The 22,606-nt window shown below is 39.7% G+C and overlaps 1 protein-coding gene across 20 annotated transcripts in view; it reads left to right on the forward strand.

Moving 5' to 3' along the window:
• The window catches only part of PDLIM5 (PDZ and LIM domain 5), a 114,480-nt gene that overhangs the window by 14,525 nt on the left and 77,349 nt on the right, over positions 1-22,606 (forward strand). For 18 of the 20 annotated variants that reach the window (XM_090139272.1, XM_090139279.1, XM_090139286.1 and 15 more), the window contains exon 3: positions 21,773-21,924. In XM_090139272.1, the coding sequence (XP_089995398.1) occupies positions 21,773-21,924 (152 nt within the window). Of the gene's footprint in view, positions 1-15,765; positions 15,927-21,772; positions 21,925-22,606 lie in introns of those variants that run through there. The other 2 variants (XM_090139280.1, XM_090139281.1) reach the window with 2 other exon arrangements.

A 22,606-nucleotide genomic window follows, 5' to 3' on the forward strand; every position in this document is an offset into this window, starting at 1 on the left:
TTTTTAGGTAATTTTGTAAAGCTGCCTTTTCTGAACTATTCACTACAATGACTGAGCTTATGAACAATATATAGATGAATAGCATTTTTTTGGCTGAAAGCATACTTCTTGTATGTGTCTGGAAATGCAGTCCACTTGCAACATGAAAAACTAGTGATGTGTGCCTAAATCTTCCAGGCTGGATTTCTTACTGTATTGTTGTGGAGACGAGCATCACTGACTGTCTTATGTTGGAGGGCATTTGATACTCTCTGGTTGGCCAAGTAATTTCTCTGTTGAGGGTATTTCTTCCTTTGTCACATCTATATTTGAACTTCAAAAAAGTGGAAACTGATGATTACTGGAAATTCATATGACACTAATTTGTTTGGATATGTGACCTGATGAAAACTGCTGCTGCAGTCGACAGCCCAGATCAGCTCTGCCCTGGATGGCGTGGGAATAAATAACTGGAAATTGCTCACAGGAAGCTCTGATTACAGCAGTCAAAGCAAGGATTTTAGGCAAACTCATCTGTGCTGCCACTCTGCTATCCCCAACTTGTCAAATGAGGTTTTGGAGTTTTGTCCTGCTGACTACCCAGTACAAGCCCCCCTTTATCCTAGAGCACAGATCTGTTCCCTTGGAAGAAACTCCTGGATAATTGGAGGGGCTGAGAGTTTAGAGGGGAGAGCTGAGACTTGCAAGAGGTGATCTTTCATGGAGGAAAAATATCTGGAATAAAGGGATAAAGACATTTATGCATTTCAAGGATAGCATAGGCTTGAGAAGGGCAGCATGCAAATTGTTCAGATAAAAGAGCAATGACAGTTATGTAATATTAGCAACAGTTCTGGGAAATGCAATGCATAACAATGGGTACTACAGGCTAGGAAATACTTAACATGGCATTTAAAATCATGAACTGCTCAAACTCATTCAAACCTGTTTATAGTGGCATATTTTTTTATATTCTGCCAAACAGATTAGATCCTTCCAATTTGTCACCTGCTTTTTTTTTTTTTTTAAATTTTAATTGTGAAGGTAGTTTTGCAAGAATACGAGCTATATTGCCTTCAGGTTTTTTTGTGGTGTTTTTTTTCCCCTTTGCTTTTCTTAGCCTGTGTGCTCGTCTTTCTCTCGAAATAAGTCTGTCAGATGTTTTTGCTCTTAGTTTGTTTTTTTAAGAGAATTTCCATTCAGAAGCCGATATTAATTGTGGTGCTTAGCAGGGTTTAGTGTTTAGAAAAGCATATGATGGGATTGGAATTAATGGATTAATAAGAGCTAGGTATTTAAAACAATCAAACAAAACCAAAACAAACTAAAACCCTATTAAAATGTACACAAGATATTTGTCAGAAAGTTGTGAATAACAAATGAGGAAAGCTTTGGGCCCTGTGTACTAGATGCTGTAAGTATTTACAGGGGTGACTCATTTAAAAGTTCTTGTCTCTGTTTTGAGTTTTATAAATTCTGCATTCTGAGACTGTATCCATCCTTTTCCTTCCAGCCTTCCCTCTCCTTGCTAGCCTGCCCTGTGTTGTGGCCCATCCTGGCTTTACTGTGCCCAGCTCTGGGTTTCTGCTAGCCAAAAAAGCAGGCAGGCTTGTGTTGCTAGTACAGTTGCATTAAATGCTTCAGCACAGAGAAACAAACTGCTCTTTCAGGAACCAATTTATGCAGCCTAGAAGTGAAGCATTAATTGAAATCTCCCAAAAGATATCTTTGTGGCCATCCTTTTCCATGTGGCAGTGTTACAGAGCCAAGTTTGTTTCGCCAGTTGGTAGTGCCATGGCTGTGAATAGGGCAGTAAAAGAGAGGAAGGATGGGGAGCTCTTCAGTAATCTCCCCAGAGAGACATTGCTCACTGCCCCAGCTGTTTTTGAGCTCTCTTGCTGTCTTCATGCTCGAATGATGCTCCAACAGCAGCCCTTGCAAGGGGGGAAGGCTGCTCTAGGTCTAGACAATAGAAAAACCCGGAGTTGCTCTTACTGGTACCTTCCTTTGATTTTACAGTGAAATTCAGGGAGGTGAGCAGAGGAGGCTGCGAAGCCCAAAGTGCTTTGCATTGCCTTGCTTGTATCAAAATCTGGATGCAATTTACATCATCTAAATAATCCCTTAGTGTTACATGAAGTATTCAAGAAAATTAAGCTTAAAAACCCAAGGAAACCTCAGAGTGTATCTTGGCATGAAAATCGTGAGATTAGAAAACACTTCTTATTTCTAGGGCCTGACTCATATTTTCTGAATGCATGAGGGTGGCAATGCTTGCTCCTATGGTCATGTAGCATTATAAATATTTCAGGACTTTAGGGCACAGAGCTTTGCCAAATATTTTTCTAGTGTTCATTTTATTCTCCTCCTAATTCCCAAAACAAGTTACAGCAGCTTGTTTATAACTTGATTGTGTGTAATTAAACAAGCAGAATGTAAAATCTATTTCTGAGAAGGGTGTATCGAATCTAGGTATTTAAATCAATTAGATAGCGAATGAAATGTTGCTGGTTGTCTGAAAATTGCTTTATCAGGACGTGGTGCATGCTGTTCAGTGTATATTGAAGTGAATTGCACAGCAGCTGGCTTGCTAGAGATATTTAGAAATAAACAGACTGTGGCATGTGTAGTAGAATTTGACCCTGTTAGGAAAATAAGTAGGGCAGTGTCTGCTCAGAATGGTGACTCCTGCCTGTGCCAGCAGCATATACAAAGCAAATGAAAAGGAGCATATGCTTACTTCTCTAATTTGTTCATTATGAGTGTGGTATTGCGTGGGAAAAGCTCACGATGAAACCAAACTGCTGTGTGCACAGGTAGAATAAGCCCTCAAACTTGCAGGAGTTCCTGGACCACCTTCACTTATTTCTCTGATCTGGAAAGGGCAGCTCTTTAGCCAGAGAAAACATGTATTGCTCCTCAAAATGTACTTGCTTGTTTGCTGTTTTCACAAGCATGTGTCCATGAGTGGGAAATCCTTGGAATCAGGAATGGAGTATTGCAGGCAAGATGCTCAGCAAATATTGGGGAAGTAGATACACAGAAAGGTTTAGGTTATTCTTGTTTAAGTTATCTAGGAAATACATTACTCAATTAAATTTGCAATGTTTTAAAAGGTAATACCTGAGTTCATTTTCAGTGGCTGGGCCCAGTCACTATAAACTATACAGATTTGCAATACAGGAAAATTAGCAGTTTCAATTTCTTCTGGGAAGAAAGTAATATTTATGGCATGTACCTTATGTCTCCATATGCTTTTGTTCAAAATGAGGTGACTAACAGTAGAGTGTAACCAGTAGGTGAACACAGCACACCACAGTTATCAATCAGACATAATTTTGACTTTTACATGTAATGCATTTATTTTGAAAACTGAATTTTAGTGTCAGAATGGAGTTTATATTGTACAGTTTAAATTCTCTTGAACATTTTTTAAACTAACTGATTGTAGGAAAAATTGGATTAATACATTGTCTTTAAGAGCAACTCTACCCTTAATATCTTTTCCTTTCTTCACTTGGTTCACTTTCTATATAGAGGAATATGACAGCTGGCATGATGCCTTCTTTTTGAATCACACAGTTTAACACTTCTGGCAGCTGGATGGACATGGAAAGCTATGAAGTGACAAATCTGTTTCTCATACCTTTTGTAGTCTTTTTTTTTTATCAGATGGAAAAATGTTAATATCCACTGAATTTTCCTCTTTTGGCTCACCCAGACAGTAATTTGCTATAGCATTTCCTGTCTGTTGGTATGGAGCTTGTGCTTGCTGTCCTTGCTGCATTGCAGAGCTGCACTGAGGTGCTGCATCATCCCCAGGCTTCTACCCTAGTGTTGGGGTAGGACAGTCTCCCACTTGCACCATATGGCTGAGTGGGAGAGTGCTCTAGAAGACTTTTGCAATTAGAAGTTATCCATGATCCAAAATAAAATCTTATGTGAAACTGGGAAAATTGCTTCACTTTCGGTATTTGTTGCAGTGCTGATGTTTCCCACATGTATTTGCAAACAAATCTGCTAAAAGTTTCAGGAATTTTTTGGTCAAACTGCAGTCAGTCTAGAAAGACTTTAAAAGAAAAGTTGTCGCTCTTGTGATTTCACTGGCTACTTTCCCAAAAAAGGAGAGTTGAGACAGCTCCAAGTTTTCCATGTTAAAATATATTTTGATGCTAGTAAGTGAATATTTTTTGAGATGAATAGGACTTTTGTTTTCAGCAAAATTTTACTCACTTACTGTTTAAGTATTTTGGCTTCAGAAACCAGCAGAGTAATGAACGTGGCATAGAACTAATTTAGCAGTTGAATGAGTATTTTACGTTTCTCTGGGCTACGAGAAGAAACTTGTTTGTGGGCAAATACCTGATTCTAGCCAGCTCTGCTGTAGTGCTTTAACGCCTAAGCAGATGGTGAACTTCGAGCCCTTGGACACCTTGGGATCCATATGCATGGGCTAGAGGGATATTTTCCTGTAAGCCATCACCAAAATGGTTTTACCTTCTAGTCCTTTTCTTCTCTGCTTGTGCACTTAAATACTAACTCTGCGCACACTGGAACACCTTGAGCCTTCCCAAAGCTGATACGGCCTTGCAATAGGACTGAGGGCTTTTTTGGAATGAAACAGTGAGAAGTAATGAAAGGCAACTCATATGTTCCACCCCTGGCATGGTGTGATGATAATGCCTGAAGGAAAACCGTGCACACCACCTTTTCTGAGAGTAGTTGGATGGTCCTATCTAACAGCTTTCCTTGGCTAAACCACTTAAATGGTTTATTTACTAAAAAGATGTGCTAAGCCCAGAACTCCAATTTCTTTTGGCTTTTTAGTCAATAAATGTTTCTCTACTAAAGCTGCTCTTTTTTTCTGAACTCTCCTTTTATTTTTGTTGCTCTTTTGCTTTGCAACAGGCTGAAATAGGAAAGTGATTTTAGCCTTGCAAGCATGCCTTGCCCTTCCATTTCACTGCTGAAGCTGTATTGTCTTGTCTATTCTCCAATTCTTCTAAGGCTCGGACCTCTCCTCAGACCTCAAATATTTTCACATGGAAAAAAGAAAATTTTACACTTGTTGAGCCGGACTAAAAATAAAAGTGACGACCATACCCTTGAGGGAGGATGAGATGCTATGTTTTCTGAGAGACAGTTTACTGAAAAATTTACTTTGCTTCTCCTTAAACGTTCTGAGCTATGAATGAATTTTGAAATTTTGTTGAGGCCATTATTTTCTTTTGTCAAAATATCTTGAAGTTCTTAATCAAATTTTAAGTTATTGCAAGGCAGATTCTGTCTTGAAAAGCACCCACTGCAACCTTTGGTTCAAGACCAAAAACTTGCTAGTGAGAAAAAGAAATATATTCTTTGGCAATCCCATGGGAAGTGGTAGTGTGGCTCAGCCTGCGTCCCATAGGGCATCTTCATTCATGCAACAGTAGTTTACTATGGCCTCATCCTTCTACATGACAGCATGGCCAAAAATAGTAGTTTAATTATGCTCAAATTTACTGTGAAAACCAGCTTATTTAACAGTTGTCAAACTGGTTTTTTTGTTGTTGTTTTCAAGACTCTTCCTCATTTTTTTCCTCACTGTGCCCTTAAAGGAACAGTGATGAGCCAAACTGAATGCCACTGAAAAATGAGTGACAAAGTTCTTATTTCTCTTTTTTTATTTCTATACTCTTTTAAAACATAACAATATTTTTTGTATACTTGATCTTTTTTTTTTCCTCTTGTTGCCCAGGTCTTTGCAATACCTGAGTAGTCTCTAAAGGGAACTATCTACTAACTATATTGTGCAGAATACTGGTTTGTTTCATATAATTTATTTAGGGCTTTTTTTTAATGTGAAATGACAGTGTTTTCTTAACATGTGAAGCAATAGTGATTTGAAATGCTTCAATATTTTGCTTTTTCCACATCTGCCTTTAGTGTTGCTGGCAATTCCACTGTTATGGGACAGCCTGTCTATTGCCTTGACTGTGTCCTGCTGTCCTGCCTGACACAGCCTTATGCACAGCATGTGATGCTTGTGCTTCTGACATCCATGTTGGCACTCCCTGCTTCCCACCCACACTTTCCTGTACTGCTGAAGTAATTGATGCTTTCATTAGTTCTGCTTTAAACAAGATTTTGCTGACTGCTGGAAAGCTGTGAAGGCCCAAGCTATAAATCTGAGGAGTGTGTGTAAATTGGGAGAGGAAAGGGCACATTTTACAAAATATTAAAATGTTTATAGACTTATCTAAAGTGTGAGAGAATGTGGAGCACCATAAATATGGTAGTTTGCAACTGAATTTCATTTGTCCATAGTAAACATGTTGAACCCAAGTCTCTTAACAAACACCTCTTGCATTTTCCACTTCCTTGGGATGCATCTGGATCTGCACATTCATATTTGGCAGAAGAGTAAACTAAAAGTTGTCATTCTCAGAAATGGAGCCTGGCAGCCTGCTTTGTTTCACCAGAGGGCTGGAAATGGACCTAAAGGTTCACTGTCAAGCAGAACTGTAATGTAATCCCCAGGCAGTGTATTGACATGACGTGCCAGCTTGATGTGCTGGGGTTTTAAATAACTTGCATTCATCTCCCCAGAGTATGCGAGGAAATTTAGCCCCTTGCTGAGCAGCCCATACCAAAGTTGGAGCTCACTGTCCAACACGTAGCTCCAGGGGCACGTGTGTCTGGGGGCTCCCTGATGTCGCTAGGTCTAGTTTGCTGCTGCTTTCCCAGTTTTTTGGGGGGTTAGATCTTTTGTTGATTTTTAGAACTGAAGCAGAGTGACAGCTCTAGAGGAGAGCTTGTTTCCTGTGCTGTATGTGCCTGCAGATTGATGTTCTTGTTGCTTTCCCCCCAAGATATCTCTATATTAGGTTAGAAACTGTTTATTTTTATTTGCAAATGTTCCATGTAAGTAAAACAGCATTTGACTGAAATAAAATTTTTAGGTGGCCATGCTGAAATGTCCTCAGATTGGGAAACAGTACTTAAAAATACATAATTGTGCAGAGTTTAAATCAGAGGATGCTTGTGCTAGTAAAGTTTTCATTCTACCAACTAAAAAGAAGATCAAATGAGTGGAAAAATACCTACTAGTATTTTCCTTCAGGGAACAGATCTGTTTGGCTGTAAGGCTAAAGCTACGTTCTTCAAACTGTGTGTCTTAGAAGCTCAGAGCTTGCCTAGGATTTATTTTGTGGGGATTTGCATCTTTCTCAGTGTTACACCAAACTCTCTTCCAGTTTAGGGGGTGGAAGCTTCCTCTGTGGTTGCAAGTGTCATTAGTGGGCCAGTATGGTTTAGTGAGCTCTACAACCCATCTCTAATAATAACCCTGTGTAGGAGGGCGGTCTGCAGTCTGTCTGTCCTGCCACAGCCTGTGTTCTTCCCAGCCCATATGCCCCTGCTCATCTGTTCACATGCTGTGCTAAAACAGCAGAAAGCCATACTTTGTTACAGCTGTGTGAGACTGTCAGCTTTACTGGTGGGATCCTAGAATTAGGATTCTGGGTGAATTATGTGTAACTGCAGGGCTTTTTGCTATTAAAATCTCAAAGTTAATTTTGTAAACCGGAGGTTAGCACATTCTTGTTTTGTTTTGGTGATGCTTGCCTGATCCAACCACAAGGATGTGAATTTCTGCACTAGGGAAATCAACTTTCCCTTCATTCTGGCTTGAGATAGCTTCAGAGATTTAAAAGGAGATGCTCTGCAGCACAGCTTTGTGATGCTTCGTTTACAAATATTTATTTCTTTTAAAAGTGTTCTTTTCTTCATCTTCCTGTACACCTCTATGTATGCAGTGGTCTGGGTCGCCCACACATAGATCCCATTCTTCTCCCAGGCTCCTATGGGTGTGTTGAGCTGCTTTGCTTTCCAACAGATTGTACTTGTCAGTGCTGCCCCAGCTGCAACTCAGGCTGCTGAGGTACTGAGTCAGTCCTGTCTGCAGGCTGATGAGCACCAGCCCACCTACCTGGCTTTTTTGCTATAGCAAGAGGAGTGACAGCTGTTTTGTGTTCAGTGAGTGCTGTACCTCATGTTTAGTAAGTGCTGGTGACAGGAACCTGAGCTGCAGGGAGGTCTGGTGAAGCCCTGGGCAGGTTAACCACTGTGCCTTTTGATGCTTGAATTCAAACTTTCGGTTGAACCAGAATTTTCGTGTATCTGCTTGCTACTTCTTTTATTTTGTTTGCATTGGTAGCTTTGTCTACTCTGGAGGAAAAAGGGAAAGATCATGTTCTGCTTTAAGCTTTGTTTATTCAGAAAAGACATTCTCCTTCCTCTCAATTTAATTGGAATGTGGAGGAAACTTGCTCCCTTGGTACACCTCTTGTGCTCCTGTCATTATATCTGCACTTTATCTACTCTCAGTTCTCAAAGATTGGGTTTCCTTGCTGCAATTAAGTACAGCAGGTTAAAGAGGTGTACTTGGTTTCCTTTTGCATCTGAAGGGCTTGTGATGTAAATGCCCCTACTGTTAACATAGGGGTGTCATGCTCTTCAGCTTGAGCCACAGCAGCAGAATACTATGCTGTCAGTGCTGTTCTTTCCCCTGGCATGTTTAGTTGTTGAGAGACGTCCTTCAGAGGTGATTAAACATGTAGTAAATTTCATGGTAGTAAGGAGTTCCTATAAATGGGAGGCTGAAGCCGTCTGCATCCTCAAGGGCAGTAAAGTGCTTGAAAGCAACAGGGGCAATTCAGCTCTTTGCTCCCTAGAATGAACAGGAGCCTGCTCTGTAGGAAGGCCTTCTCTTATTTTTGTGCATAGTCTCAAGACTGTGGTTTGGATAGGAGGGGGGACTGGGGGAGTTAAATGTAAAGTTAATTGGTCAGTACCAGATCTATGAGGATTGTTGTCATTTCTGTGACCAAGCTTTCTGCCCAGAACTCGAGCTGCAGTGTGGTGTTGTGGTTTCAGGGAGTGTGTTCAGACACGTTTCATCTGCATTTCTGTAGGAACTTACCCTTCAGATCCTTCCCTTGCAACAGAGACCTCCAGTTTAGTGAGTTTTCTTGTAATAAGGGATTGGACTTCGGGTTAAAGTCATAAATTCCATTTCAGTTCACACTCCAAGTAATCTGCATGTTGCAAGATGGATGATCAGTGTGTTAATTCAACCAAATTACTCTTCTGAGTCACAAGATACTTTTATGTGAGTAGGGAAAAAAAGAAAATGCTCTAAATCCACATAAGACTAGTATCCCCTCACTTTGTCTATGAGTAGGAATGAAGGGATGCTTCAGAGATGTTTTATTTGCAAGGTCTCCAGCTTTGTTTTCCGCCTTCAACTCACATCAGTTTTGCTTGTTCTCTGTGCAGTTTGCTTCTGTTCATCTCTGCATTCAGAAGGCAGAGTAGTCTGTATTCTGTGAGGAAACTAGAACAGTGAGCTGCTTTTGAGACATGAATTGTATTTCATCTGCTGTGACATCTCAAACCTGTTAAACTAAATAGTTATTTTAGTAGCACATTCTTCGTTTCCAGTTGAGATGTTCATTCTCTCCTTCACTTTTTGTGGCCATGTGGTTGTGCGTTCGTGGCTTGTAGCATTGTTCCCAGAGAAGAGAACGTATGCATAAAGGAGTACTGCATTCTTCTCCAGTTACTGCCCAAAGAGGTTTAGGTGTAGTTATTGCCCCTGAAACTGGAGGAAGGTGAAAAAACATTTCTGTCAGTATTACTGCTGTTCTTGTTCAGGATCACTGCTACTTGTAACCAGTTGCAAGACTTCTGCTGATACTAGTAGCAGCTTAGTTTACCTGTAGTTGTTCCAGGTTAGCTTGAATTATTTTGTTGTTGAGATGAAACTTAATTACATTAAAATAATTCCAGTATAAAATTTGAGTAAAGAATTAATATTTTTATAGCCATTTTAGTGTTTATGTATTTACATGTTTATGTACCATATGCTTCTATTTCTTCAGAAGTCTTATCACATTATCACAACATGTTTCTATTAATGCATGGAAAATCCTATGTGGTCAGCATCAAAACTATGTTTAGTTATGCTGTAACTGTGCTATGCTGCCATTTAAATCTAGCAGCTCAGGAGACAGAGAAGCCATTCCTGCCTGGGAAAGCCATCCTGCCCATGGCTTGAGGTGCAGGTTGTAACTGAACACGGGGAGCGGTATTAAACACTTCCAGACTGCTCAGCCTCTGCAGAGGCCAGGCAGGTGGCTTGCGTAATTAGAAGTTATCTGATGCCTCCTAATAGGTGGCTGGAGAGGAATGTATGAAGCTGTTAATTTTGAGGAAGACATGATGAATGACTGTGTGAAGAACTCACAACCTTCTGTATCTTTTTTTTTTTTTTTTAAATTGCCTTGCTGAACCCATCTGGCTTTTAGAAAGTGGCTGCATAAGAACGTCATATAGATGAGGAAAAAGCCTGCTCCTAAAATTGGTTTGTTAAACCAATATACAAATATGCAAACAATGCATTTTAGGATCAGAATGTTGTGATCCTTGATGTCACCAGCTCACGTGGCAGTTAGACATAGCTTGCCAAAGGTCACTGGCTGCATATTGTATCTCACTTTCTGCCTCTGTATGTGTTTATTTTTGCCTTCCACCCACAAGAGCAGGCATGGCATTGCTGTTTAACGATGGTCTTGAGCAGGGAACCATCAGATCTTTCTTGTTCTTTTGGTGACTATTCCTTGATAGCTTTTGAGCAGTGCATCATATCCTGGCTAATGGTAGTTGGGCAGGGGGAGAAGAAGAAGAACTGAAATATTTCTACTTTGTATTTTACTATGTTCTCAAACTAAAGGTGGAACCTCATCAATTTTGGAACTATTCCCTATCTCACCACAATATATGGGGGGAGTGAGGGGGGGCGACAGGGAGAGGCATCTTTCCCCACTTCAGGCAGTGGGCACCTGCATCTCCTGCTGAACTGGATAGCAGGTCCAGCTTGGGTAGGCCTCTAGATGGGGATGAGCATGAAGTTGGCACAGCTCTTCTAGGGCAGCACTACTCTGCTTTCCAAGATGTTTCTTGGATTTCTAATTTCTTTTTTATCTCAGTAGTTGAAAAAAAAATATGCTTTTGAGAGGTTACTTACCTAGTTTTTCTTGAAGATTTGTTCTAAATACCAGATTCATTTGAAAATATTTTTTTCATTTGTTGGAAGGTACAATGCATAAAATCTCACTGCTGCTTTCAACAGTCTGCTCATATGGAGCCCACTGACTCCTATGCAAGTTGTTATTATTTTGTAGTTACTTGCACTTAACAGGAAAAGGAGGAGGAGAAAAATATGCTAAAATCTGCAAAGATACTGTATTATCTGTCTTGGATCAGGGTGGAGAAATGAGTGAATATTGGGTTTTGGTATTGTGTTGTTTAGACTGGAATTGTTGCCTACATTTGTCTATAATCTGCACTGAATTTTTTTTAAGTTGTCTTGTTTTTAGTCCCAAAATTCAAGAGTGGAGATATTTAAATGTTATCCTCCTGCGATGTGATCACAATGTAAACTTTGCAGTGAAAATTTAGGGGGGATTTTTTTCCAGAACTGAGTTTCAAGTGTTTTGACTTGTAGGATAGAGTCCAGAGTCATGGATGTAAAGGAAAATATAAGGAAATTGTACCCAGAATGAGGGTCTTCATGTTGCTGTCAGAGTGTTTGTCCTGAATAGCTTCCAATTTCTCTGGAGAAGTGCTTTTTGTCAAGCACTTGCCTAAAAAGAAAAGCTGATCGTCTTCATGTGGCCATTTCATACAGCCCCCAGCGGAGATGAAGAATGCCCTTAAATTTGTGTGTGGCTATGTTTTTAAAAACAAACAAACAAAACACAATGAAACAAACTAAAAAAGGTGTGTGCATGTGTAACACTTTCTATTGTAATGTATCCATTGCTTTAAAAACAACCCCATGCACCTGGATCTGTGTAAACTGAAGTAATGTAAAAGTCATGTTTAAAGTCAAGTAAACCAAAACCATGTTGTTTGTGTGTATGTGTGTGCAATCTACAAATGCAAAATTAAATTTGATATTGTTATATGTGCTCATGAGCTTTTTTAGCTTGTGGTAAAGACTTTTGTGTCTTAGCTGTAAACAGCTGGTATGAATTTATTAAACAATATACAACTCCTTTAAAATGTGTTTCTTGTTTTCTTAGGGTTTTTATTGGACTTCTTTCTGCAATATTTTATACTTTGGGTTTTCAGCCAATAAGTGTCTGCCTAAAAGTAAATGTCTGCTCTAATATTCCCTTGACATACAAAAAGCTAGATATCCACTAGGATTTCCTAATGTCTCCTATTTCTCTTTTATTTCTTTGTGCTAGAAGTTTTGCTTGACAAATCCTGGAAGTCCTCTGTTCCTTGCCTTAAGTGAAAGCACATACGTGTAGGAATCTTTTTGATCTGGTGATCTGGCATAGGTAATACTAAACAAAACAAAATGAGCTATGTGATGGTGATGCGGTATATCTTCTCCTCTTCTTTCAAGCTACATTGAAAAGTTGCTGCCTTTTCATTTGTGATGTTTGCAGGACTGGACATGGATTCTCTAACGCAAAACCTTGTTTTTTGCTAGCACAATTTCCTCCTTTCTGGTCCTGGGTGCTCCCCAAGTCCTATCTGATACGGTTGCCACAAAACTTCCTTCATTGTCTGTTGAATTGATTCACCCTTCCCCTTCAGCCTCTAAAGTGATCTCTTCTTGCACTTAATAAAAATATATTGATCTTCCTGTCCCATTTATATTCCTTACATCTACTGTGCCACTCCTGGTCAGGACTTATGTCACTGTGAATAAATTCACTGTTTTTTTTTTTTACATGTGACTCCTAAATGTGTCATATGTGATTCTGTGGTGACTCCCATTGCTGCATATGGGTTTAGCTTTGAAAGTGGACTTCTGCAGAAACTCCAGCACAATTTTGGTTTGAGATAATGTTCAGGTATGCTGTCTTCCCTGTACAGATTTTACCCATAAGATAGACTGACAATGTTTGAACTTGCCTCTGTCTTCCTCTTTACTTATGTGGTACAGCTTATCATTATCTAAATTATATAGTCTTTGGAGCAAGACTTTCTTATGTGTTTGTGCATGTCTGTGAAAGTGAAGCGGTGGATGGGCTATCGTGAGACACCTAATTTGTAGTAGTGTTTTCTTGCCACTGGTGAAGGGCTATTAGTTTCTTTCAGGTCAGGTTTCAGTTCATGCTTCTCCACTTACTTTGTCTGTTTGCTTTTGCTTTCACATGTGGGATTGTTTCACGAGTAGCATTTCCTTCACACTGCTGCAACATGCAAGACTCCTCTGCATCCCTCAGGTCAACTTCCCACAGGAAGGACTAACAGAATAAAATGTTAATCGATTTGGTTTCCTGTAGAAGAGGACATCCTGGAAAATGCAGGACAATGATATTGCATTTGATGCATGAAAGGCATATCTCTTTATTTAGGACTAAATAATAGTCTTGAAGATCATATGGAATCAAGATGATGTTCAATCAGTTGAATTAATTTTATCATCTGTAAATGAGTAATGATAGTTCTGTTTGGGAAAGGACAATTTACACCATTGTATGCAGTGCAGGGATCTTCATGTGTATTGCCTTCATGCTGTGGGAATGGATGCCATCTGCCCTCCTTGATGGGCAAGGCCCTGACTGCTGCCTCTGAGAGGATGTTGGAGTCAGCAGTGTTTCTTGCTGTTGTAAAAACTTTAGGTACTGGGAGCTCCTGTTTTGATGCAAACCATGTGGCTCCTAAGGTGATGTCTCTTCGACAGTCCCAAGCAATTGCATGCTTCAGTTGTGGAATTAATTTGTATTGGACGTACAAAAATCTTTGGAAGGGAGTCTCTATAGACAAAGCTTGCAAGAGCCAGAGCAGTCGCATAAAGTTTACATAGCATTGCTAACTATGTTTTTATTGTTTCCTCTTTCTGTCTCTCTGAGAAATTAAGTAGGCAGTAATTTTTACCCACTGGCATATATTCTCCCAGGGAGAAGCCTGGATTAGTTCTGTAAACTCTATGAACAGAAGAATAATCTTCAGGGAGTAGCCAGCCAGTTAAAATAAAAAGGGCTCTGGGGCACACTGACAGTATGGGAACCGAGCCTTCTGAGAGAAGGCTTTGCAAAATCTTCTAATTTATACTCCAAAATATCTGCAGGCGTTCTAGCACTTAGCTGTAAGTCATTTTCTGTCATTGAAGTATTTGGAGGAGTTGCCCACCTTCTTTCAAATCCAGCTGTAGCTGCAATATCTGAATTATTTTGCCCTTATCCTTTTGACGACTTGATTTCTGACACTGCAACTTCTTCCCTAAATCAGAACATTAATTGGATCCTGTTATTCAGGAAGCCTACGGGTATTACCTGTCTCATTTCAGTGGTGACCTGTTTGCTTTCCTCAGTGCTTTTGGTGGCTCAGAAAAGCAACACCAAATGCTTAGCCTTGCCAATAGAGATACACATCTATAGAAAAGTTTCTTTATCCCTTTTGTGAACTGGGTGGAAGTTTTGACTCATGTTGGTAGCTCTTTGAATCCCAGTGGATGCTCCTAGATTTTAGCTTATGTTTCAGTACCTGAATAACATCTTTAGGCTACATAAAAACACATTATTTATGTTGGAACTTATTGCTGAGTTTGCTTAGTTATTTACTTCCCTCTTCCTAGAGAAGTTAAAGCTGAAGGCACTGTCTCTGAAGCTGCTGCACTGCAGCAGTTGAGCTGTCATAAGAGAAAGAGGTGGCATGGATGAAACCTACTTGTGGAAGAGCAGGGCTGTGAGGAAACCACCATCAGCCAAGCCGTGACAAGTGAGGAATGGCACTAGCTAATAACCCTTCTGGCAGCAGCACCTGGAAACCATGCCTGCTTATTAGCAATCTATTCTGGAGCAAGCAAGGGAAGCTCTGGACTTGTTCGTCTGTCTCACACCCCTGGCATTCAAGTGGATCTGTTCAGTGTCAGATGATGAAAAGCAGAAGACAGCCTATTCAAAAGACCTATACATTATGCAGTTATCCTATTCTCTAAACTCTTAATTAATATTTTTAGATCCTATTTGCCATCAACCCAATTGCATGCAAGAGTAATTTATGCTGTGTGATGCCTCTTCTTTTTTCAGCAGCCATCTCCTTGTGCTCCTTTGAAGATAAATGGCAGAACTGAGAATGAAATGTGAGGGGTGGTTTTGTGGGTTGCTCCCAAGCAAAATGCTTGAATGCCTGTGGGCTCCCTCCATGCTCTCTTTGTGGGCTGCAGTGAGTTGAAGGGCTGTCTTGGGTAAACTTCAGCCAAACTGCTGCTGAGCTGAGGAAAAGGGCTGAAGAAGGGCAGGATGCCCTGTGAGAACAGGCTGGGATGTAGTGTAGTCCTCTCATTGGGATGGTAGCTGGCAGAAGGGTGCAGAGGCTGAGAAGTACAGTTAATGCTTTGCTTTATGTTTATGTATTGTCTTCAGTGATGGTTGGCATGATGTGTTCACCCCAAACTGCAGCGTTAATCTGGGAGCACTCCTAGGGCTGCAGGGAGAAGAACACAAAAGATGGGAGCACAGGGCAGAGGGAGAGGTGAGGGCAGGGCTTCCTGGTAATGGGAGAAATGGGCCACAGCAAAATGCTCTGGGAATTGAGGTTTTTTGTTTTTTGTTTTTTCTTTTTAACCTAAGCTCTGGCTGGTTTGGGGAAAATCTTCAGCATAGTTATAGGGCTGCCTCATAACCCCTTTTGTAGTCAGTTGTGTCAGCGGTTTCCACTGCAAACCCTGTATTAGAGCTCTTATACCTCAGCTGTATAAATTTGATCTGGACTTTAAAACTGCCATGTACGTTCTTGATTTGGAAGCAAGTACGAAGGCTGGCTGGCTAATCTGTTGGCTATGTGAATAATACTGCAGTAGTAAAGGCTGTGAGGAATACGATCCAGCTCTCAGTTTCCAGTGAGAGCTGAAGAAGCTCATTTGCCACAAAGAGCAGGTGCTCCCATGACTCTTTCAGAAATTTTTTTTTCATGGAGAAGTGGTAATGTAGATTCTAAAGCCTGTTAGAAGGCCTGAGTTTAGGTGGGGTTTTTGCTTTTGATTTGCAGGGGAGAAACAGCTCGGACAAGCTGCTGCACTAGTTAGGGCTGGCTGGAGCACGGCACTGAGTGTACTCAAAGGTTTGCATGTCAGACCCCAGGGTGATGTGCTGCTGTGTCTTTGGGTCTCTTAGTGTGGGGCAAGGGTCTATTCCCTGAGCTTTCAATAAATCACCAAAGCCTGCTTGGAGCTCTGTGTGCATGTGAGAGCATGCTGTTAAATGCTGCTGCTACATCGTGCTTTCCTCAGGTGAAGCAAGGTCAGCAATCAACAACGGAGTAACTGATCACAATGTAAATGTGATCTGCATGTGTTACAGCAGAGAGCTCCTGTGGCTGGGACTGCTATGTGCAAAAACAGGAAGGTATTTGATGAAGAGATTGCAAAGCCACAAACTAATCAAACAGGCAAAGTTCTCCCATAACATTAATTCTGTAAGTGTGTGTGCTGCTTGTTTTTTATGTGTTTTTTGTTTCAATATTTTAATGTAAGTAAGGGTGTAGGCTGAAAGGAAAGCAGGAATGGTAGTAATTAAAGGTCGTTGTCTGGCTGACTTCTGTTGTGTTTATGCATTTCTTGAATCGCAATAGGCAAAAGTGCATCAGAAGTGCTAGAGGGATAAAAATCAAACTGGAGAGAACCCATAAAGTTTTAAATTCAGAGTAAACAATTCCATTCTAGGAGTGTGGAAGTTACATCTGATATTGAAGGCTTTTTTGCATCATGAGGGAAAGCATTATTTGCTGTCAGGCTACAAAATAGTATCTGGCAAAGTGGTTGTGATGCAGCACCAGGCAAGCTGCTGGTAGCTACAGTTGATTCAGGGCAGGCAATTTAGGAAAGACAAAAGGCAGCATCCATCTCTGTATATAGCCCTTTGTCTGATGGGTAACTGCAGTCTAGGTATTTCATTTGTTACTGCATAGAAGCTGAGAAACAGTATGGCCCAAAGAAGAGATGTTTGTCAAGCTTTCTTCATAGTCATGTGAGGGAAAACAAATGGTTATAAGCTAATTAGGAATGAGTTAAACTACAAATTGCATTGATTTAGAGATAAGTGTGCATGTATGTGTGCACGTACAATTTTCCTGAAAAGAATATTATCTTAAAATATCTCTGGAAAGCAAAAGAGGTACTTTTATTTTTCCCATCTCATCTTCTTTTTTATTTTTTAAATGCTTTTCATTAAAAAAAAAACAACAAATGATAAAAAGATGAGCTAAAACTTAGCTGAACAAAGTGGCTTTATTGCAGTGTGATTTGGCCTGTTTGCTTTTAGAAATTGGAGGGGTAGAACTGTGCTGGGATTACTTTACGCTGCCTTTGAAGTTCATCCTGGATCAAGAACTAGTTTACTTTTGTTTTATCTTAGTTTGGAACGTAGCTTAGAACAATGTTTGCAGCTTGGAAATTCTGCTGTTTAAAAACAACAGCAATGAAAAGAACTTGGAGGTCAAACAAAGCTGAAGTCTAATATTAGATGGATGATTTTATAAGTGTTTATTAGAAAGTGTCCTGAGTGTGGATGGCGTAGACTGGGTTTTGGCTTTCAGCCATGGAGCTGGGGGCTGCTGTGAGGCTGAGAGGAGGTTTGCTGCCAGGGCTGTGGGGATGATTGGCCTCAGCAGGTGCCTGGTCATGAAATGTCTATCCTGCTTGCCTCCCTACCTCAAAATGAGCTTCCCAAAGAATATGGAGATGGAGCTCAGTTGGAGCAAATACTGGCAGTTTCATAGTTTTAGAAGTATTCTATGTAACATCAAAAACAAAACTAAACTTTTTTTTATCCTTAATTCATACTTGATTTTAAAAAATTTAAAAGCTCATATTGTAAATGCAGAATTAAAAACAGATCCATAAAGGATTGGAAAAATATTTGTGCTGCTTAGAAATTAGTTTGACTTGCAGATAGTGTCTTACAATTTTAATGCCATACTTTTCTGTACATATACCTTGTTGCATTGCTTCCATTTGTTGTTTAGGCACATTTAAACAAGCATACATTTTAATGATATCCTTTTCTCATGCTAGGATTTCTGCATTAGTTTTTGGCTTTTTGCCCATCAGTCTATTGGTATTTTGGTCTTTAAGCATATGTAACACTGTAGTTCACCTCTGACTGATACAGGCTCATCTTACTAACTTCATAGCTAAAGTTAAACGTGCAGTATAAGACCAAACCACTTATACAAGACAAGTGCTGTGTAAAAGTAGATATGATTTATGAATAACACTCCAGGTTTTCTTATACACTGGCACCTACGTTTTTATTTTATTTTTTTTTAGAACTTCAATATCGGTTGGATTTTTTTAAGTTCTGAGTTTAAAAACAAATAATTGGAGTTAACGGTGAGGAATATGTAGGGAATCTTTTGATTTATTTTTGGTTCGAATACTTATACAGTAATATGTACACAATGCTCAATATGTACATGAACTTATTGTTTGTAATGGTAATGTGCTGCTAGAGAAACAAAGAGATGTCAAAACTGAGGTTACTGGAAGTAAAAATACATCTGCAGTCCATAATTCTTTCAGTGTTTGAATTCCTATTGATGTATTCAGTGTAGATGTTTATTTTTATTTATGTATCTGTTGATGCTCTGTATGCTCTGAGTATATTGCTCTTTGCAGTATCCGTGGCAAAGCTTGCTCTGTAGGTTCAGTGTGAGATGGACAGATGCTTGATGAACCAGGGATGCTGGTGGGCACTGCCAGAGCAGAGTCATGCTGAGCTGAGATTTCCTAGAAGTACCAACCTCTCCTCTCATTAGTCAGATCTCTGATCCCAAATCAGTGAGTGCTACTTAGAAGTTTTATCCGCTCTATCTAGATAAGGAGATTAGTGCGTGGTTCAGCCGTTAACAGTCCAGTAATTTCTTAATTCAGTCGTGTCTGTGATCCTTTCATCTCTAAGGCAGGTTCAATTCCTTGCCTGGCCAGCAGGTCTCATGGACACAGACAGAAGCTCACCTTGCTTTCTGGGACGTGCTGCTTTCTTCCCAAGATGCACTTCCCAGTGACATTTTTAATGAATTTTTGCCCAGGACTCACTTCTGAAAAATAATTTTGCAGCTCCCTCTTAATACATACAGAGAGTTTCATTACCAGAAGACAAATATTTAAGAGTGACCTCTTCAAATGTCACTCTGACTCTGGTTTGTGATATATTGGCATTGTAATTAGACAAAAAAAGTGTTCTTTCTGTTTTACTTTACACTTCTCCAGAACATAAGCATACCTCCCCAATGAAAATATTCACTTTGAAGCCTGCTTTTTGCTGCTTAAGTGCGTTTAGGTTGCTCTTTTCATCACCAATTACTTCATATGTGGATTATGCCCATTTGCGTATATTCTGAGAAAGCTGGATTTTATTAACTTCAGCAGTCCAGCTACAAGGCATGGTGATCCTTCTGACCTTTAGCTTTTAATGCCCTGACGTTCCATTCCCTTTTGCAGACGTTGCTGACAAATGTCAGCCTGCTGTAATGTAGCGATTTAGAGAACTGTTTACTGTGGTTTCCCCCCCGCCAAGATTTAAGGATCTTCTCTATAAATAGCTATGTTGGTCATAGCTTTCTGCGTGCTAATGGGGTTCCCTGAACTGGGTTTTATCATAATTGGGTCTCTTCACTGAAAGCTGGGTCTGAACACCAATTTTTTTGGAGAAATTCTGACTTTGTTGTTGAAGCCTTTTGGAAATTGTTTCACCACAGAAACTTTAATTCTGGTTAATGTAGCAAGTCCAGAAACTTTCAAAAATCAGAGCATCATTTTTTTCCTGTTTTCTCCTTGTCTTGCTTGCATGAAACTTGCTCTGCTGCCTTCCATTTGTTAGCACACTTCAGTTTCATCTCTGGGTAAAATAATTGTGTTGACCTGTCATGGTGAGGGACAAACTGCTCTTTTGAACCTTAAGAGATTACAAGTCTTGCTACTTCTCCTGCTTCCCCTTTCACAAAGATAACACATTTCACAAAACTAACACCAAACTGGAAGACTTATCAGGTTTTGTTTGAGTTTTTGGCTAATGTTTTGAATCGCTAATGATTGCTACTTCAAATGTCTGTGTGATAGAGACTGATGTGAGAAAGTGTGAGCTGGTGACCCACCAAGTGTAAAAGCTTCTGCTTTCAGTGAATGTTGTCAAATTTAGTTGTTTTGGGGGCTTTTGCATTTGCCTTGTAGCATTACACAAAAGTGTTTGTCTTCAGATACTGTCAGACATACATCCCAGTTGTAGTGCATTATCCCTGGGATTTTAGAAAAGCCATAACCACATCTGATAGGCTGATGGCGTACTTTCCACAGGTTGATGAAGAGGTGACATTCTTTCTTGTGTCACTGTTCGTATACAAATACAAAAAGTGAGTCTCTCATATTCATATTGTACCCCCTTGCCATGGACTGATTTCAAGATCTAGCCTCATTTCTCTTGTTGGAAAAGTAAATGAGAGGTAGATTAGTGATTTGTCATTGTTGAAAGGAGTAACCTCCTGGTAACTGCTGGATGCAGTAAAGAAGAGGCTGCAGGCAACTCAGATGAAGGCCTTCATTCTGCTTTCCCATGAGCAGCTGCTTGATTTACATCAATTGGAGTTCTCTTTGGGCCACGGTTTTGGAAATGAAGACAAAGTAATTGTGTTGCCTGCAGTACCTCCCTAAAAGTAGTGATAGTGATTTCTTCAAGAAACTGACTCATGCTTGCGTGCAAAGTAGACGTGGGGTTTTACATACACAGCCAAACAGTAACAGCCTGTCTGCTGTAAGAGAGGAAATACGAGTACAAAGAGGGAATTTGCACCATATAGGACTGTTCTCAATAGCTAGCTACGAAGTGCTCAACAGATTGAGGACCATGAGTTAAATCAATATGTAAATCTTACCATGGATTGCTTTTTGTGTGTGTGTGTGTGTGTCCTTGGGAATAAAGCTGGTGGCATCAGATGAAAAGATTAATTTATTGTTCAGTCAGAGTCAGTAATGTGATCTTTACAAAAGCTTTTGTTGTTGGAGTGCTCCATTAAAGTGGACCAAAGGCAGCTAAGCTGAACTTCAGCAGTGACCTTGATCAAAGAGTCAGACTTTTCAAGAAGCCTTTCTTATTCTGTTTTGAGTATACTGTGGGTCACTGCAGCTATAAACCAAGAATGAGTCAAAACAAAATTCTGTAACTGGCCTGTCTGTAATGTTGAACTTTTGACTTTTTTTGTAGTTGCAGCTGGGGGGAAAGATAGTTTCACCGTTAATAAAGGCTTTCATACATATAACCAACTACTGACAAATACATAAACTTTGAGGGAATGGATTAGATTGAAAAGCTAGAATTGAAAAACCTGACTTACAGCCTTTCTTTCACCCATGAGAGAAATCTCAGATGTGAAGAGATAATAGACTGAAGCTTGCAACCAGGAAATTTTATGTGCCTATCCCTGCTTGCATTTCTTGGTGAATGTGCATAGCTGTAAGCCAATCAATGAGGAATTTGGTTTTGAAAAATAGATAATGGTATGCAGTGCTTTTCTTGTCATTAATATGAAATAAAAACATGAATTTATAAATAATGCTTCACCAAAAAGATTGTGTATACACAGTGTATCCACAAAAACATGCTCATAAAGAAGAAACTCAAACTTTTTCCATTTTTATGAGCAAAACATTGTATAAATTATTTTCCTTTGTTCAGAGAATATAAGCATAAGGTATTTAAGTCTCTCGTTTGCCTTTTTTGTGGCATTTCAGCTTAACGACGGTGGAAAAGCAGCCCGAGCACACGTGGGGATTGGTGACGTGGTTCTCACCATTGATGGGATAAGTACAGACGGGATGACTCATCTTGAAGCACAAAACAAGATCAAGGCGTGTACAGGCAATCTGAACATGACTTTGCAAAGGTAAGGAAGATTTTTCTTTTTTTTTTTTTAAAGGAGAATTAATCATTATCATAGCAGATGTTTGGAGGCTAAAAGCATGTAAATAGTTGGGCAAGGTGCTTGGAGTTAAGTGGCTGCCATTTGAAGATACACTACTGTAACCTGAAATGTCTTGATTTATAGCATTTCAGAAAACATATTAGTTGTTAATTACTTGAGTAGGCAGAGATCTCTGCCAGCCTTATGTCACCTCTTCCACATTGTATGATGTCTAGCTCCTCCTTGAACTTCGGTTTTGTTAACAGTTTTTAATTAAAAATAGACCTGACCAGCCTTTCTTCTCTTTCTTCTAAATGACTGAGAGTACTTCTTTTTGTGTCAGGTCCTACGTTATTTTTATTTCTAAACCTCCACCTACTCCATTACATATTGCTAGAAGTTTAAAAAATAAGCTGAATGACACTGTGGAAGAAGTCAACAGCAGCTAACATGGCAGAACAGGCCTTTCAGAGGCCAGCAATACTTTTGGTTGAAGTGTATTGTGACGAAAGTTTCTTGAAAAAATTGCAATGAGATTGCATTTCTTCAAATGATGACTATTTGCTAGCACTTGTTTAAAACAACTTTTTTTTAATAAAGTATTTTAGAACCTACTACTAAGGGGAATCTTAGAAGGCATAAGAACACTATTAGTAGAAGATCT

This window comes from Phasianus colchicus, chromosome 4, assembly GCF_987193195.1.
Source record: "Phasianus colchicus chromosome 4, bPhaCol1.hap1.1, whole genome shotgun sequence".
Taxonomy (NCBI): domain Eukaryota; kingdom Metazoa; phylum Chordata; class Aves; order Galliformes; family Phasianidae; genus Phasianus; species Phasianus colchicus.